The sequence below is a fragment of the Xyrauchen texanus genome, chromosome 16, assembly GCF_025860055.1.
Source record: "Xyrauchen texanus isolate HMW12.3.18 chromosome 16, RBS_HiC_50CHRs, whole genome shotgun sequence".
Taxonomy (NCBI): domain Eukaryota; kingdom Metazoa; phylum Chordata; class Actinopteri; order Cypriniformes; family Catostomidae; genus Xyrauchen; species Xyrauchen texanus.
Genome location: NC_068291.1, coordinates 5,229,086 through 5,246,280, shown reverse-complemented (window position 1 = coordinate 5,246,280; position 17,195 = coordinate 5,229,086). Strand labels below are relative to the sequence as shown.

Below are 17,195 nucleotides of genomic sequence, written 5' to 3'. Positions count from 1 at the left end.
ACCTTGCTGCAAATAGTCACTCCGAGTACATATTTAGGGGGGAAATCACCAAGAATGAGTTGTGCCCAGTAAAAGCACTGTTCATTTGCACATGGTTTCGGCACTGGTTTAGCCCCTTATTCACTAAAGGAATTAAACAAATCACAAACAGGCTAAAAAGAAAATTCACAATTTGCACTGATTAGATGCAAGAGTAATGTCATCTATGAGAATGCTGCAAATTAACTCTGATCATCTCAGAAGGTTCGCTTTATTTACACGGAGCAGTTCGCTTTTATACATGGTGAACGCAACTCTGTTATATATATATATATATATATATATATATATATATATATATATATATATATATATATTAAAGAAACAAAGATGAAAGTGATTAAATCATAAACTAATATGACACCTTGAACTTAAATTTGAGTTCTGTTTTATTTTCTTTAGGCAGCATTAACTGCATTACCAAAACGCAATACAAACACATTTGATAAGAACACACATTTGGCAGCATTTTTTGGGAATACATGGGAATTTATTAGGCTTATTTATTATGATTATTATTATCTTTACATTTATAATTGTCTTTAGTTCTTCATTTGTAGGCTATTAGTTATTTTCACCTGTTGTCGTTGATGGATGATTGCGTGAAAGCTAATGGGGCTGTTGGAGATGGTAAATGTTTGGATTTGGGGAGGTTATTTATAAGATTTTTTTGATCACTTTATTTTAATAGCTTTTTTGTTTCATTTAATGTGCAATTTTAATTTAGAGATGTGTTTTGTTTATGTTGAACTTTTTCATGAACAATTGTAAAATGAAGTAATTTTATGGAGACTCGCACAAACACGTGTACTCAATTCCATATTGTAACATTTTACCTATTAATTGTTGCATATTTGTTTTCTTTTTGTGTTTTTGAGTAGTCTATGGGCATAGCAAACATTTTATTTTATTGAAAAACTTAATAGTAAATTATTAGTTTGTGCTATGGCTCTTTCAAAAAAATTACAAACTTTACAAAATTACAACCAAAAATGAAAAAATTGGCTCTTCAGTGAAAAAGGTTTTCGACAGATGAGCCAGCATGCATTGTTTAAAAATTCCTAATCATTTGCAAAGAAAATTAAGTGTAGCTATAAATGAAACACTAGAGGCCTAGTTTTAATTGTTTTAACTGGGTAATTCATTGCTGTGCCTATCAGGTCATTTCAATCAAGATCCCCCTGGGGATGACGTCATCTTGTCAGGAAAGGATTATCAGAGAAAAACGGATCTCTTTCAGCTTCAAAAGGTAAATTGTTTATCTTATTTAGCAAAACTACCGTTTCTGTACCATGTGCATATTATAACGTATACACCACCACCATTCACAGTTTAGAAATCACTGAATTTTTATATATTTTAAAGGACACCAATAATTTTATTCAGCAAGGATGCATTAATGTCAACAATTACAGTACAGACATTTATAAATGTTTTTCTTTTTTATAATAAAAGTTGTGGTTTTATAGTGCAAGCTCAAAAATATGTTCAAATAAACCACATATCCATGCCTCACAAAAAGATATTAAGTAGAATGTCCGAGCTGCTTTTTTACAATTCAACCAAAAAGATTGGCTCCAAAAAGGATGAAGAATACAATAAAAGTAGTCCAAAATACTGTGCACTATATTTCAAGCATTCTAAAGCCATATGAGTTTTACTCACTTTCTGTGAGGAACTGACTGAATTTTAAAGCTACACTATGTAACTTTTGGCCCTCTAGCGGTTGAAGTATAAAACTGCAGGTTACTTGAGTTGGACTTCGACTCTGCTCTTCTGCGTGAATGAATCTAATGGTTTGAGGAATACCGGTGTAACCATGATTACAGGTGATCAACTTATCAGAGCAAATGTCACTTAACAACAAAAAAATCGCCCCCTCCCCTTTAAAAATATAATAATACAATTACGAAAGGAAGAAAAAGATGGATATCTGAATATATGTCTTATGAGCAGACAAGTAGAATATCTTCCGCTGTTGTTTTGACTTATTGAAAACAGTTTGAAATAAATAGCGTTCATGATATTAGACAAAGTGATTGCTAGTCATATCAGATCAACTCAAACGGTGGAAACTATTATAATTAAGCTAACTGGCAAATAGACCAAGGTAGTAACTGGTTTAGAGATTGGCATTGTTACCAGCATTAAAGTAATATTTTTTCCAGTGTCCTTCCTCAAATGAAATTGAAAGCACTGCAGTATTACAATCCATAATAAAATTGGTCCAATAAAATATGTTCTAAAAAAATAAAACAACTCCATCTCTGGGTCGGTTTTAAAGGTTTTAAGATCTCTGAGTTGTTGACACCTCTGAAAAGCCAAATCGAGGTTGTTTCGTGTCTTTGAATGAATGATCCATGGTCAATGTCGCTCATTTGTTGTGGCTACAAGCTTTCAACTTCAAGGTACTACCACAACTATGACTGCACATATACATGCACTGTAGTAGCTCGATATTCTTTTATTCTATTTACAGACGAATGACGGAAGTTTGCAATTTCTCACTAAATCTGTCCCTACAGCTCTAAAATATAAATCATTATTATAGGCTTTTTGAGGTAAGGCAAAAACATGGTTTGGAAGACGGATTGTTGGTATAGTTGCTCATTAATTAAATTTTGTTCATTTCTAAAAAAAGAAAATCATATAAAAAAGCCATATTTACTAGAAATCTTGCCTTATCACGATTTACACAAGAACTTCTCCAATATACAGCTGGAAAGAGATGGAAATTTTACTCTAGTGTCATCTGTAGAATAATTGTATTGGTGGATTTCATTAAACAGAATTATTTTAAAACAATTTTGCATTGGCAATGACATAAGCTTTTTTGTATAGAATCTGCTGGAAAAAGAGTCCAGAAGAACAAAGAAAATGAGCCCATTTGAAATACTCCAAAACCAGGTGCTACAATTTATTGATGACCTTGTGAGGTTAGTGAACAACACTATGAGTATGTTGTGCATAAAAACTTGCTCTTATAATGAATTGTCATTGTAGTGTAATGTTAATGAGTCTCTTTTCAGAGAGTACCTGACTCCAGCAGAACTCCAGCCTCTCAGTGAGGTGTGTTACTACAGTTCCTCAGGGGTCCTGAGACAGCGACTCAACGCTGCCCCTCGCATGTCCATTCAAGCCGCTCTCAGTCATCCTTTATACTACCTGCAGGTACGTCTCCACTGATTCGCACCAGCCTTTCCACTATTATCATAAAATACTAGTTTCTACTTGGTTATAGAAAGAATTTGCTAAATTTTATGGCTTCCACCTGATAGTCGACCAAACGTCTTGGAAGACCAAGTTTTGATTGGCCGGTTGGTCGCAGAAAAACTCCACAGGAAACTGACGAACACTGGTATAACTGCTGTTAGGATGCTAGGTGGTACTATGGGATAATTATTGTTAAGCAGTGTCAGGGTTCAGCCAACACAATAAAGCAAGACACCTAGATTTCAAACTTTGAGTAACCATCTTTCCATTTTCCGTCAGGCAAGAATCCGTCTTAACATCATGGCGGAAAATTATTTCAACAAATGAAGACTTAAAAACAATTAGAAATGTATATGATGATAATAATCACCAAAATATAAATCATGGTTCGAGGTGTTTTTGTATTATTTTATGTTTTAATCACAGATTGCGGAGGTATAGGTTGCAAAGTTGCGTTCACAATGAACTGCTCTGTGGAAATAAAGTCAACTCAAAGCACCTCCTGAGCGGAGATGTCTGATGTCATTTGCAGCACTTCTAGACAATACTATAAAACATTCTGAAGACAGAAACAAAGAAAGAGTGAGAACCTTTTACATGTGTGTGTTCCACAACACTTCACGCCTCTGTACAATACATACATGCGCATAGACGGATTTTCAGTGATTTTCGGCTCGCTTTGTGCGTGCGCTTGTAAAATGTATATTTTCAAGGTTAATTATTTCGGTTTAGTATTTCTCTGTAATGTAGAACAATGTTAGCAATGATAACATTCTTTCTCAGCCCTGGAACTCAAACCATTTTCTGATGCCCCCCAACACACACACATATATATAAGTAATTAAATTAATATCATAAACATGTGACAACTAATGGCTTAAACTAACGCCTACTAGTTGACAAGGAAAATCTTTGGTCGGTGGCATCCCTACATAATATGATGCCTTTGTCTGTAAAAGACCAAGTTGTTCACAAGAAGAATCGCACTGGAGTGTTGTTCCAAAGTTATTTATTTGTTTTGCAAATTGTTCAAATCAAAATATTAATTAAGAGAATACATGATACATTAACATAATTAAGAATGCCTTTTAATTCTTAAACTTTTTATATATATATATATATGCACATAAATAATGATTAAGAACAAGAGTTAAAAATATGAATGTATAAACAATAATAGGATTTAACATTTACACTATAAAATAAGCACATTAGTTTATTAATATACTTGTATACTATTCATTTAGAAGTAAATAAATGACAATATCTTGGATGCATTTTAAATTGCTCTAATCGAAATAAAACATGCATTGCATAAACATTGCTTGCATTTTTTTGGGCTGCAGTTTAACATGGTTGTATCTTTAAGCTGTGAAAAAAAAATATATATAAACATTCAGGAACATTTCTCCCAAAATTTCATAATTAAAAACTCTATAATATTCACCCTTCAAAGTTCTGTTCCTAAATATTCAGTTTGTTTAAAATGTCATCTTAGTTATTCGACAGGTTTCTTTTGTCCATTATATTTTGCCTTACAAATTTGGCTCCAAAATTTGTGTGATTCATCCTTTCAAATCCGTGCATTGCAGGAAAAGCAGAAGAGTGCCTTTGCACAATCTTCACTTGCTGCTACTAATCTGGTGTTGATGAAGAGCAGCAGGGAGAAGTCCTCACCAAATAAAACATTATCACAATCTGGGTGCTGTCACATTCGGCTATGATTAGTAGCATTATGGATGTTCCATTTGATTGTTGTCAATGGACAGATTCCAGTGTTGATAAATCAATAAAACTAACTCATTTGAACTTGAAGTCATTTTAAAACAACTGTTTCTTGCTTTATTAAAGCCATATTTCCAGCCGATTACTCAAAAATACATGGTTTAATCATCTTAAAAGTGGAGTTAAATCCTCCCAGGTTGAGTGCAATGATTGGGGAAGCATTCACTGGTGACCGGATGTATATAACAAGATAAATTGCAATCTTAAGCCCTATTTGGACAGTAATTGTCTTTCAAGGCTGACATCTTAAAGTACATTTATATGGCTCCTCTGTGATAAAACTCATACACAATTGATTCACAATTGATTCAGACTGCGTCCTGAGTATTTTGTGTAAACACATTTAAAAAATAGGCAATGCAAGTATATTTGGAATTACGCTAAAGTGTAAATCGTGAACACGGGGCGCTTTGTTCATGCTTTCGTTTCTTGTGCTGATATGAGAGCGTTTTATCTCAGTTGCACGTGCACTGTGGTTAAGCAGTGACGTAACTTTTTCTTTATTTTTTTCTGTGAATAATTTCCAAAATGTTTGTGATGCAAGCCTCCATTGTATGAAATATACACATGCACATGACTTCATCTTCTCAAATAGTAACCGTATGACACTTGGCAGAGATCAGAAAGGACTTCCAAAACGACTTTTGGATTGATTCCTGCTTTTAGGGGGCTTTCACACTTGGTTCGATTGCCTGTTCCGAACCCGAGCTCGATTGCTCCCCCCCCCTGCCCCCGATGGACTGTGTTCACATTATATATTTGTATCCGAACCGCGGTACGCTTGCGTCATGAAGCTGCAGCTGGTGCGTAATCGTATTGCTTGATAACCACGAAATGAAAAGGCGTCAAAATTCAATGAATAGACTTGCTCGGTTCACATTTGTTCTTCTTTTTTTTTAACCTTTGGTTTTGTTTTCAGCATCAAGATACAGAAACACACTTGCGTCTGTCTGCCGCAAAAATACTGAAATCGTTCAAAAGACAGCGGGCTGTCCGCCGAAGACAATTTTTGCGAAGGCAAGCGAAATCATCTCTCTGCTTGCAGTGCGTGTGCGTCAATCCCGCTTTTCGTCAAAGTAAGTGTATACACGCACGCACGCACGAAAGTAAACCCTTTCCGCTCATTTTGAAAGTGACGCGTGTGAGACTGACGACCACATTATACGTCATCAATAGCGGTTCACTTCCGCGGTTTGGTTCGATTGCGTTCATATCAGCAGCGAACTGTACTGGAGTTCATATGAACCGTACCCCAGACCACCTTTTTAAGCGGACCAGAGTACGGTTCGCGGGTGCGCACCCGAGTTCGGAAGACAGCGTTCACATCATCCAAACGAACCGAACTCTGACGTCATTCGAACCGGGGTGCGCACCAAAAGTGCTAATGTGAAAGCCCCCTTAAACTCAGAGATGTTGATTCGGACACAAATTAAATTACCACACGAACAGTAGGAAATTCGGCCGGGAATTGTCTCGTGGGTGATGGGGAAAAAACAGACATATTGGATTCGGGCCGCAATAAAATGACTGACTAGCCCCTGTAAATGCTGGAATTACCTCATGTCCCCATGTAACTGAGAACCAATCTCAATACCGACCTGCTTTTACACTGACTTGAAAACCAAACTGTGATCTAACTCAGGGGTAATTAAACGTTCGCCCTAGGACCCAAATAAGACGTTTTGTGTTTACCTGGACCAACACTTACAAAACTGTGCAATATGCTGTCTTTATTATATGTGTTGATTTATACACTTTATTTTTTTTATGACTAAAACAATAGTGATATAGACAGTTACAGAAATCATTATTATTCTTTCACAGATTTAGAAAAAAACAATAACATTTGGACTTGAATTAAACATTTGAACATGGGCAATTCCAGCATTACGGACATGACATTTACAGTGGAAAAGCAAATTACAACTTATAAAAGTGTGTTATTTCTGCACCACCAAATTAAATGCAAAAATAAATCTTGTTTTTAAAACCGCTTTCTGAAAATGCCCCTTTCTGCCATTGAATTTTCTTTACATAAAGACTTTACTTCATTTTAGACCTACACTACCGTTTAAAAGAAGTCTCTTCTGCTCACCAAGACTGGATTTATTTGATCCAAAATACAGTAAAAACATTGTGTGAACTCTTTTTACAATTTAAAAGAACAGTTTTCTATTTGAATATATTGTCAAATGCAATTTGTGATCAAAGATGTATTTTCAGCATCATTACTGCAGTCTTCAGTGTCACATGATCCTTCAGAAATCATTATAATATGCTGATTTTCTAATATGGGCATATTTACATTACTTTTGACACATTTACACCCTTACACATATTTGTTGATGATGAGGCAGCATAAACACTAGTTAAAATATAATCTAAACATTTATATTATTTTTATATTATATTACATATCATATTTATATCATACAACGTACAATTTAAATACCTGCTTTAGCCAAAACAACACTTAAATGTAACAAAAATGTGCTTATTAGGACCTATTTCAAATTTCAATATTCTGAATCCTGGCTGGCAAGTCTGGAAACAGTCCCACTAGTAAAATATGTACATGTTTATATAAAATAACATGTCAACTAATATGCAAGTAAAACTAAATTACTTACTGATATGAAATTGTTTCCTCGGCTGAATCAAGTCTCTCTTCAAAATGCAAACGGTCATCGGAGTCCCGCTCCCCTTCTGAGGAAAATGTGGACTTTTCCTAACCTGTGTATCGTCCCATCTTCCAAATGCGCAGAACAGTCATGGGCGTTTACCATTTGCATTGATCGCCTCCGCACGTTACCTTATGAATAGCGCCCTCTGACAGTGGGTGTGATCACATTAGGGATAATTAGCTGAGCCAGAAAAATTGTACATTGCTATGTTTCATACAGATTACATTGCAGGAGAATATTTGTTTTAGATTTGAATTGTTTTATTTAAAAGTAGACATTTTAAGGTTTCTTTAGACACATGTTTCATGTTTGTGTGATAAGTATTCGCAGAGTTTCAGTAAATGTGTGTTTTTTCAGAGACTGCTGAAAGCTCACCCTTTTTATTTTCTTTATTTTACAGAAGCAAAAGGTTTTGTTGTTGTGAGTGTACACAAATAAAAGTAGACACTTTTCTCTAATGATGTCTTACGCTTATCTGTATGCCCCAAAATGACGGATAATTTTATGTTGTTTCCGCTGTAATGACGAAAAAATCCAGCAGGACGTGCCGGCGCATCCGTCGACCCCAGCGGGTTAACAGGGCCTTTACTAGCCAGAGGTGTCACATTACTTTGCGCGGCGAGAAACATATTCTGGTGCGTCAACACATTCATCGGCCAACACCGTGGTGTCAGAAAGAGAATTCATCTTTTGCTCGTTCAAATATATGACAACATTTTCAGGCAAACAGCTTTTGAAGTCCTCCAGCAAGAGCAGTTTTTGAAGCTATTCAAGAGTCGTGACCTTGCTGGAGATGCACCGTTTCTCAAAAAGGGAAATTTTCTCCCTCGCAAACTCCACATAAGTTTGTTTGGTTGTTTTCAAATGTGACCGGAATATTTGCCGATATGCCACAGGGACCAACTCGTATGATCTCAAAACTGCAGATTTCACTAAGTCATAAGTGAGAGCTTGGATCTATTGGTGAGGCAGAACAAATTTCTTGAGCTATGAAAAAACAGCGTCCACAAATCTTTCAGCCACCACAACTTCATAGCGACACATTCAAAGGTAACAAAAGAGTCGACTTGGGCTTCCCTAAATGGCGGTATGAGCTTAAGGTACGTATGTGCCCGTGATAACATCATTAGAACTATGAGGCATGGCTGTAGGGGAGACAACAGTGGGAACTCTGGAGCAAGGCAAAGGAACAGGTTTACCCTTTAATTCCTGAGCCTTTATTTCAAATTGCTTAATTGAACCTCTCTTTCCGCTTCCACCTTGACAACACGAAGATTGATTAACAAGGCCTCACAATCATGTTGCTTTATTAGGAGTTCTAACTCCTTCAGTTTGAGAGCTAACAAAGGATCACCAGAATACTCAGCAAGTGCAGTGTCAGGAAATAACCTCTCAACATCCCAGCCTCAAGCTTTCCAAACAAGATTTGCTTTACAACGTTAGTTGCTGGTCTCGGAACCTCAATGTTAAAAAAAGTCTGCTATCAAAAATAGATCCGATTTTTTACAGTGGTCAAAAATCTCTATTGTGGGAGAAAGAGTGAATGAGATAAAATCAAACTTCCATTTTTCTCAATACCACAGCTTCTTTCCTCACCAAAAAAGAAAAACAACAAACAGGAAGAGAGAAAATTATTACTTACCCCACATATAAGCAACCGAATGCTTGTTACGTAAAAATAAAGACAGGACAAACCCCCAATTGTTACGATCTGCTCCTTTTTCAGTCTAGGGGTTAAGGGCAGTAATAAAAGTGGAGAGAGGACCCAGAAAATTCCTAGTCTCCAGCCTCAGCACTATAAATACTCTTTCAACAAGGGTAAATCTGAACTTGGTTTTATTGACACACAAAAAAAAGGGAATGGAATCACAAATGCCTTCAGGAGGGAGCAAGGCCAAAATAATAAAACGATTCTAGTCCAACTTTTAGACCTGTAACTTTCCTTTAACACACACACAAAAAATTACAAAAATAAATCACAATAAAACTTGTCTCCCTGGCTAGTCCAGATAAACAGGAGAAAAAGGATTTTCTAAGCATAAATGGCACCCACCTCCTTACTGGTTTCCTCAAGCACTTATAACTTTTTACAACAGAAAGAGTCTCTTACAAAAAGAGATTCAACAGTACACTGAATTTCCAATTGGACTACCACAAATTTTCTGGGGCAGGAGAAAAGGAATCCCTGGGGTATAGTTAAGCACAAAAGTTTGTATCCGCCTTGCAGAATTTGCAAGATGTTTATCATTAAATAAAAAAACAAGAGTGTTGCTTTGTCCTGAGCAGTGAAACTGCCCACTGTTCTTAGAACAAATGCTCCAGGTACAGCAAATTCTTTGGATTCTGTGCATCTTTTGCACATTTGAATTCTTGAAATGGCTTAATGACATTGGGACTCAAACACAACTATTACAAAAGGTGCAGACACTCATTAATGCATGAGAATGCGCAGATGAGGTCCACTTGCACGAGTCAAGAAAATCTAGGCGAATGTGCTGATGATGCAATTTGCGTCACACATACTGTGCGTGGAGGGATTCACAGCGTGGACACTCGAAGTATACTTTGACCTTTATGCACACAAATGTATGGCATTCAATTTGTGTAACTAGATTCTATGTTTTGATGTACCCTTTTCAAAGACCTCAACAAATTTCCGCCTTAATTTAGCAGTGTAAATCTAGCTAGCCTTTTTTTAAGGTCGAGAGACACCCTAGTGTTTGCACACACACTTTGCACGTTACGCTGTCCCATATTGTTCCGTAATTGATTTTTGTTCCACACAGTCCTGCATGTTGTTTCTCCAACATTAATGTTTAATTATAGCCAATTGTTTTTCAACAGTGCTAATTTAGAAGGGTTTCTCGAGTCCCAAGTTAGCACATTATTATAGTTAGCAAGTATTAGGTGACAATGTTTTCTTAATAAGCTGCTAAACTGAGAAAAACAGTGATGATAATTTACTGCAAGCAGTAATTATGGGTCCAAGTACACCAACAATAGTAATAATATTTAAACACCTAAAATGATTGCTAGTAATGGCATAATCAAGCTAGTCTAAAAGTAGAATTACTCAAAATGCGACAAACTGCTTTTGACCTATTGGTGATGATGTCTCTGAATTTTTACAGTATTGCCACGGCATGTCAGTATGTTAAAACATTGCTGAGATACAGATCTTTCCATCAAATTTCTTGATTTACTATACGAGAAAGGCTAGACCTATCAAAAAGCTTTTTGCCAGAAGATCTGATAAATGCTCTAGGCGGATTTAGAAGTAGGTTTTCAATTCAATTAAAAATTGCGTACAGTAAGTATGGCTGACCAGGGCAAAATTGGTATCATTGTGTATGACCCAAAGAATGTACAGAGACCAGTCTCTGAAAACAGGCCAAATTAATTAGTTACAAGCATTTTTTTAAATGTCATTATTTCTTTTGTTCCCAAACTTCTCCGTTAACTTCAGGGCGTAGTGTCGATGACGTATACAAAGTTTCGTAACTCACAGCAATATGTTTTATAATCACACTAGGACATAACACCGTTTTAATTTAAAAACAAATTTGTGTATTCAAACTAATTTTTTTACCAAATATGTCTATAGTTTATGCCATTTTTATTGACTGGATTCTGTGATTCTTTTAGCATTATCTGCATTGTGAGAATCATAGGTCCCTTTTTAATACAGACCCCAAAACCGTCACGTAAAAAGTTGTGTGATTGGTGGTTTAAACTTTCAGTCAGATGGTTTCTTCATATCTGAATGAATGGTCAGAATAAGATCAAATATGCAGAAGATTACAGTCATTTGTGACAGATAGTGTGTTAGCAGCCTTCAATACTAGTTCTAAAGTTAAGTTTTTGAATTACTAACAAAGGCTTGTATGCATATTTCAAACTAGCAACAGCAGCTTTGGCTGTTTGTAAGCATGAATCAGTGGCCTAAGAATGTAGTTCCACACGAGTGTTTTTGGGATCCTCCTTTGTTTTTCCTTTCCTTGTTGAACTGTTGTACAAAAGCAATATCACACTCTCATTCTAGCTTTTGGTCTTGTATCAGCATGGCTATGATTACCTGCGGCACGAGTCTGCCAACAATTTGCTTGTTGTATTCTATTAATTTAATTTAATTCAACATCTGCTGATCATGGATATTTCTGATATTTGCAGTGCTATTTGCTTTGCACTAATTGTCTGGTTTACAAACTGAATGCTTTTACTAGCAGTGTGATGAAACTCTGAAAAGGAGGTCTGTTGGACAGTAGAATATGTTAGCACAAAGTTAGAATGGAAAGAATTAAACTGGTTACATTGCTGGTTGACTGATGTATTCAGATGTGTGCAGTGTGTTTGACCAGTCGAAATCAATTAAGTATAAATTATGTAAATAAGTCACTTTGGACTATAAATTGCAGGACCTTTTTGATGTAAGAAAAAAAGTGACTTATATACATTAGTGGTAAAATATAGGACAAACTATGCATTAATATCCCTGTGACTAATGTTTCATGAGACTCATCACATTTTGGGGTTTATGCAGCAATACATCATCGAATTCTATGGTAATGGTCTGATCTATCATGACACATGGTGAAATGTGACACAAAACCATACAAATAAAACACATTATTTCTCAATGATATCAATTGTTAAGGATAAAAGACTCTAGTCTTTTTGTTGAGTCAGAAGTCATTTCAGGTCGAGTCTGAAGTCTAATAAAATGCGATTCATGTTTACAAAAATGTAAAATAGCTTATTATAGCACCACCTTGTGGCTGATTCTCACATAATTTGGTATAAAGCCTAATTTTGGCAATTTGTAAGTGGATGCCAAATTCTATAACAACTGGCTGTACACAATGCAACATATTAATGCTGAAAATTGATTGGCGGTAATTTTTGTTGATATTTCCAATTAATATTTTATGTAAGCACTTGAGAAAATGTAAATGTACTTTTTAAAGTGCTACCTAGTGTTGGATGGGTGTGTGCACATATGTCTTAGTAGCGGTTGGGATTTGGGACCATCTGGCCAAATTTAGGGTCTCTAAGAAATAAGGTTCCGACGCCTATACAATACACATCTTATTATTGGATTAATTAATGTCTTCTGAAGTGAAACACTAGGTGTAAGAAATAAATCAATATTTAAAACTCTACATTTGGATAAAAGGATTATTTGGAGACCGAATGGACCAGGAGTACAAAATTACAATTTGTTCAAACAAGTCTTTCAGGAAATGAAAGTTGTAGGATTTTCTTAGTTTTAAGACTATAATTAATACACACCGTGGAGCCATTCTCGGTTGCTTTCTCTGACAAAAGCGCTAAAAGCTTCTCGTCGCTATGGTAATGTTGAAACTATTCGCTCGACGCATGCACTTAACATTTGTTCGGAATACATGTGATGCACATGTAAAGATATTTTTATCAGATTGCTTAGTTTAGGGTGCATATAAATGTTAAATTCGGAATCTGCTGTCAGGTTACATTTATTCAAATTGATTAAAATCTATGCATGAAAAATATTTGTGTGTTGTAACTGTGTTCTGTATTTACTGCAGAAGGAAGCCCTGAAAACAAATGCTGGCACAGTCTCCAGTACTGCTCCAGACATTTGCATCATCTACAAACTTCATCTTGAATGTGGAAGACTCATAAATCTTTATGACTGGCTTGAGGTATAAACATACTCAATATAAACCTGAAATACAGTTTGCTTCAAGTAGGATATCTATACTAACAGCATTCTTCTTGATATTTCTAGGCCTTTGTGACCGTGATCTCAGCTTCTGAGGACAAAGATCAAGGTTCTGATGAGTGTGGTGAATACGACAGTCTCAAGCAGTATCCTTTGCATAGAATTGGAAAAAATGGGCATATTTTATACAATGTTTATTTATTCATAAAAAATAAGTGTTCCTTAGTAGTAACTTAGGAGTATCTTCAATAAATGTTTTACTTCATAAAGGTACTATTAGGGGTTATGCTTCATAAAGTGACTTTCATGGATCTACATATTGGATTGCAAAAATGCAAGCAAAAGTTTAAAAATAATAATCTAAAAGATCCTTTCAGAAGAGTGCTTTGAAAAATAGTTCTAATAGTTATTGTTCTTAACATTTAACAGTGCTCGTTTCATTCAGGCTGTTTCCGAGATGGAATTCCTTGGTTTTGTTAAATCAACAAAACAGAAAACTGACCATGTGGCAAGACTCACTTGGGGAGGATGTTAAAGAATCATCTTTAAAGCACTTTTAACAAGACAGTGGCCAAAGTATTACATGTTATGCATTTGTTACTCTATTTGTTAAATCTTACCATTGGAATAAAACAATTCAGATCTCCTGTATTAATGTCTCTTTCAAACATTTTAACTCTGAAGATTGAAATGTTTAATTTTATATTAGAGAAACACCAATGTATCAATCAGTGATATTTATGGGCCAGTTATTCATCAAATTAAAAAAGCATCAGCATATTGCCCATAAGCATGACAAAGTCAATTTCATTTTGGAGTGTATAGCCTTTATAAGGTAGTAGGGGAAGTTATGAGAGTGGGGAAAAGATCTGGACATGGCCCAGGGTAGATTTGAACCCAGGTCCCCAACATCCAACATTTCTTTAAAAAAAAAAAACAAGTGCAACACCTTCTGCACTATAGCTGACCACTAACATATTGTTTAATAGCAGCTTTACAGAAAATCATGCCTTTTATATACTGGAGCCCCCAGTGAGAAAGCCAATAAATAGGCACTTGTGAAAAATGTTGCATAGTAAAGATGTCTTCAAAAATAATACAATAAATAGTTTTCATTTATTGCTTAATGTCATACAAAGTCCAGTAAACATAAAAAAGCTAAGTCAATATTTGGTGTGACCACCTTTGCCTTTAAAACAGCCCCAATTCTCCTAGGTACACCAGGACACTGTTTTTCTTGGTTGTTGGCAGATAGGATGTTCCAAGATTCTTGGAGAATTCACCACAGTTCTTCTATCTATTTCGGCTGTCTCAATTGCTTCTGTCTCTTTATGTAATCCCAGACTGACACAATGTTCAGTGGGGGGTTTTGTGGGGGCCATGCCATCTGTTGCAGGGCTCCCTGTTCTTCTATTCTAAGCATTTCTATTTACAAAAGTAATGTTTGGAATTCTAACATTTATATTTCCTTTTGACACACTAAAGCTGACGATACAAATAACCATCTTAAGATAAATGCTTTTTTGAAACCTCTTATGTGCCTTTTGCACAGTAATGTGTGTGTGTCTGTCTGTGTGTGTTTATGTGTATATATGCGTGCGTGCGCACACTGATGAATAATGCTGCTCATCTCCTAACAAGGCCACAAATCTGGGTAGATTATATGGTAAACGAACAATTAGTTCTCGTAGTCAGTTGTAATAGTCAGACAACTGGGTCAGATCATCTCTGAAATGTCAAGGCTTGTGGGGTGCTTCCGGTCAGTAGTGGTGAGTACCAACCTACAGTGGTCCGAGAAGGGACAAACTGGTGAAAGGGTGTTCGGCGCCCAATGCTCATTGATGCGTGTGGGCAACAAAGTCTAACCCAGCACACAGTGCATCGCACCCTGCTACATATGGGACTGTGTAGCTGCAGACCAGTTAAGGTGCCCATTATGATGACCCCTGTCCACCGCTGAAAGCATCTACAATGCAAGGGTCGGAGCTAGACCTTGGAGCAGTGGAAGAAGGTCACCTGGTCCGATGAGTCCCGTTTTCTTTTACATCTTGTGGACGATTTTATGCACTAACCTTACACTGTTGCCACACGATTGGCTGATTATATAATCGCATGAATAAGTAGATATACATGTGTACCTAATAAAGTGGCCAGTGAGTGTGTGTATACACTAATGGTCAAAACTTTTGAAACACTTGCCTGAAATGTTTCATGAGCTTAAAAATCTTTTGATCTGAAGGGGTATGATTAAATGTTTGAAATGAGTTTTGTAGTCAAAAATATAATTGTGCTAACATATACATTTATTTCATTATAAAACTAAAATGTAATAAAAAAAATATTTAGAGACAAAATAATAGAGAAAGCAGCCAATAAGTGCCAGACATAGATGGGAACTTCAATTCTGTTTAATGTCAAGAGTACATGTCTGCAAATTCTAGGCAAAGGGTCACTACTTTGATATATATATATAAATTATTTTTTTTTTCTTTTTTTTTCTTTATTATCTATCTTTAAAAGTCCAAAATTATGAGGAGCCTAGTAATAGGAGAGCTGCAAAGATCTATTGAAAATAAAAATTTCTACCAATATCCAGAGCTTTGATGTTGTTGGTGTCTCCAAAAGTACAAGGTGCCTGAGTCTGCTAAGGGGAAGAAGGCTGAAAGACATCCTTGAATTAATAAGAATCCCAAGCTGAAGCATAAGATTGGGACAGGAAATACCAGTAGACTGAGTTTTCAATGGTGTGATGGACAGATGTGATGAGAGTGGATCTGGACAGACCGGACGTGTGGAAACATAGCTGGATCTCAAATGCACACATGATATGAGTTCGGGTCAGGTGTCAGCAGGGTGGGGGAGAGGTAATGATGTGGGTTGCTATCTTTTAAGATGAGCTTGTTGGACCTTTTTGGGTTGCAGATGCACAAAAAATTACTAAAATCTACTGCCTGTTTCTGGAAGACTCTTTCCTGACCTGGTCCCTCAACACCAGCTCTATTACCAAGAAAGCCCAGCAGCATCTCTACTTTCTTCGAAGGCTGAGGAAAGCACATCTCCCACCCCCCATCCTCACTACATTCTATAGAGGGACTATTGAGAGCATCCTGAGCAGCTGCATCACTGCCTGGTTTGGGACTTGCACCGATTCGGACCGCAAAGCACCGCAGAGGATAGTGAGGACAGCTGAGAAGATCATCGGGGTCTCTCTTCAATCCATCAAAGACATTTACAAAAAACACTGCATCCGCAAAGCAACCAGCATTGTGGATGACCCCACACCAACTCTTCACCCTCCTGCCGTCTGGCAAGAGGTACCGAAGCATTCGGGCCCTCACGGCCAGACTGTGTAACAGCTTCTTCCCCCAAGCCATCAGACTCCTCAATACTCAGAGACTGGACTGACACACACACACACACACACACACCCACACACACATGTCCTGAGCTGCACTTTAATTTTGTCATTTTATAACGTCTCGGTTACCTACGTAACCTCGGTTCTCTCTAGATGAGGGAACGAGTATTGCGTAAGCTAGCTTATGCTACAGGAAAGATTCATCTTTTCTGAGATATTGAAGCCAAAAAATTATCCTTAATTTTGTATCATTTGTCAACGCAGTGCAGCAACTGCAGACCTTGAGCGGGCTAGCTAGCGAGCTCATTGGTTTCTCTGCGGCAACTGCTGCAGCCTATAGAGCGAACTTGCGTGAACTCGCGCCCAATGAGAGAGCCAGCGCTCACTGTCCCAAAGCCCGCCAGAATGGGCGTGG

At 36.7% G+C, this 17,195-nt stretch overlaps 1 protein-coding gene across 1 annotated transcript in view; it reads left to right on the top strand.

The window, feature by feature from the left end:
- orc3 (origin recognition complex, subunit 3) overlaps positions 1–14,065 on the top strand; it is a 35,320-nt gene extending 21,255 nt beyond the window's left edge. The window contains exons 15-20 of the mRNA XM_052145844.1: positions 1,200–1,288; positions 2,881–2,975; positions 3,069–3,210; positions 13,286–13,402; positions 13,489–13,568; positions 13,852–14,065. Of these exons, the coding sequence (XP_052001804.1) occupies positions 1,200–1,288; positions 2,881–2,975; positions 3,069–3,210; positions 13,286–13,402; positions 13,489–13,568; positions 13,852–13,957 (629 nt within the window). The 3' untranslated portion in view covers positions 13,958–14,065. The remainder of the gene's footprint in view (positions 1–1,199; positions 1,289–2,880; positions 2,976–3,068; positions 3,211–13,285; positions 13,403–13,488; positions 13,569–13,851) is intronic.
- Positions 14,066–17,195: the final 3,130 nt, after the last annotated feature.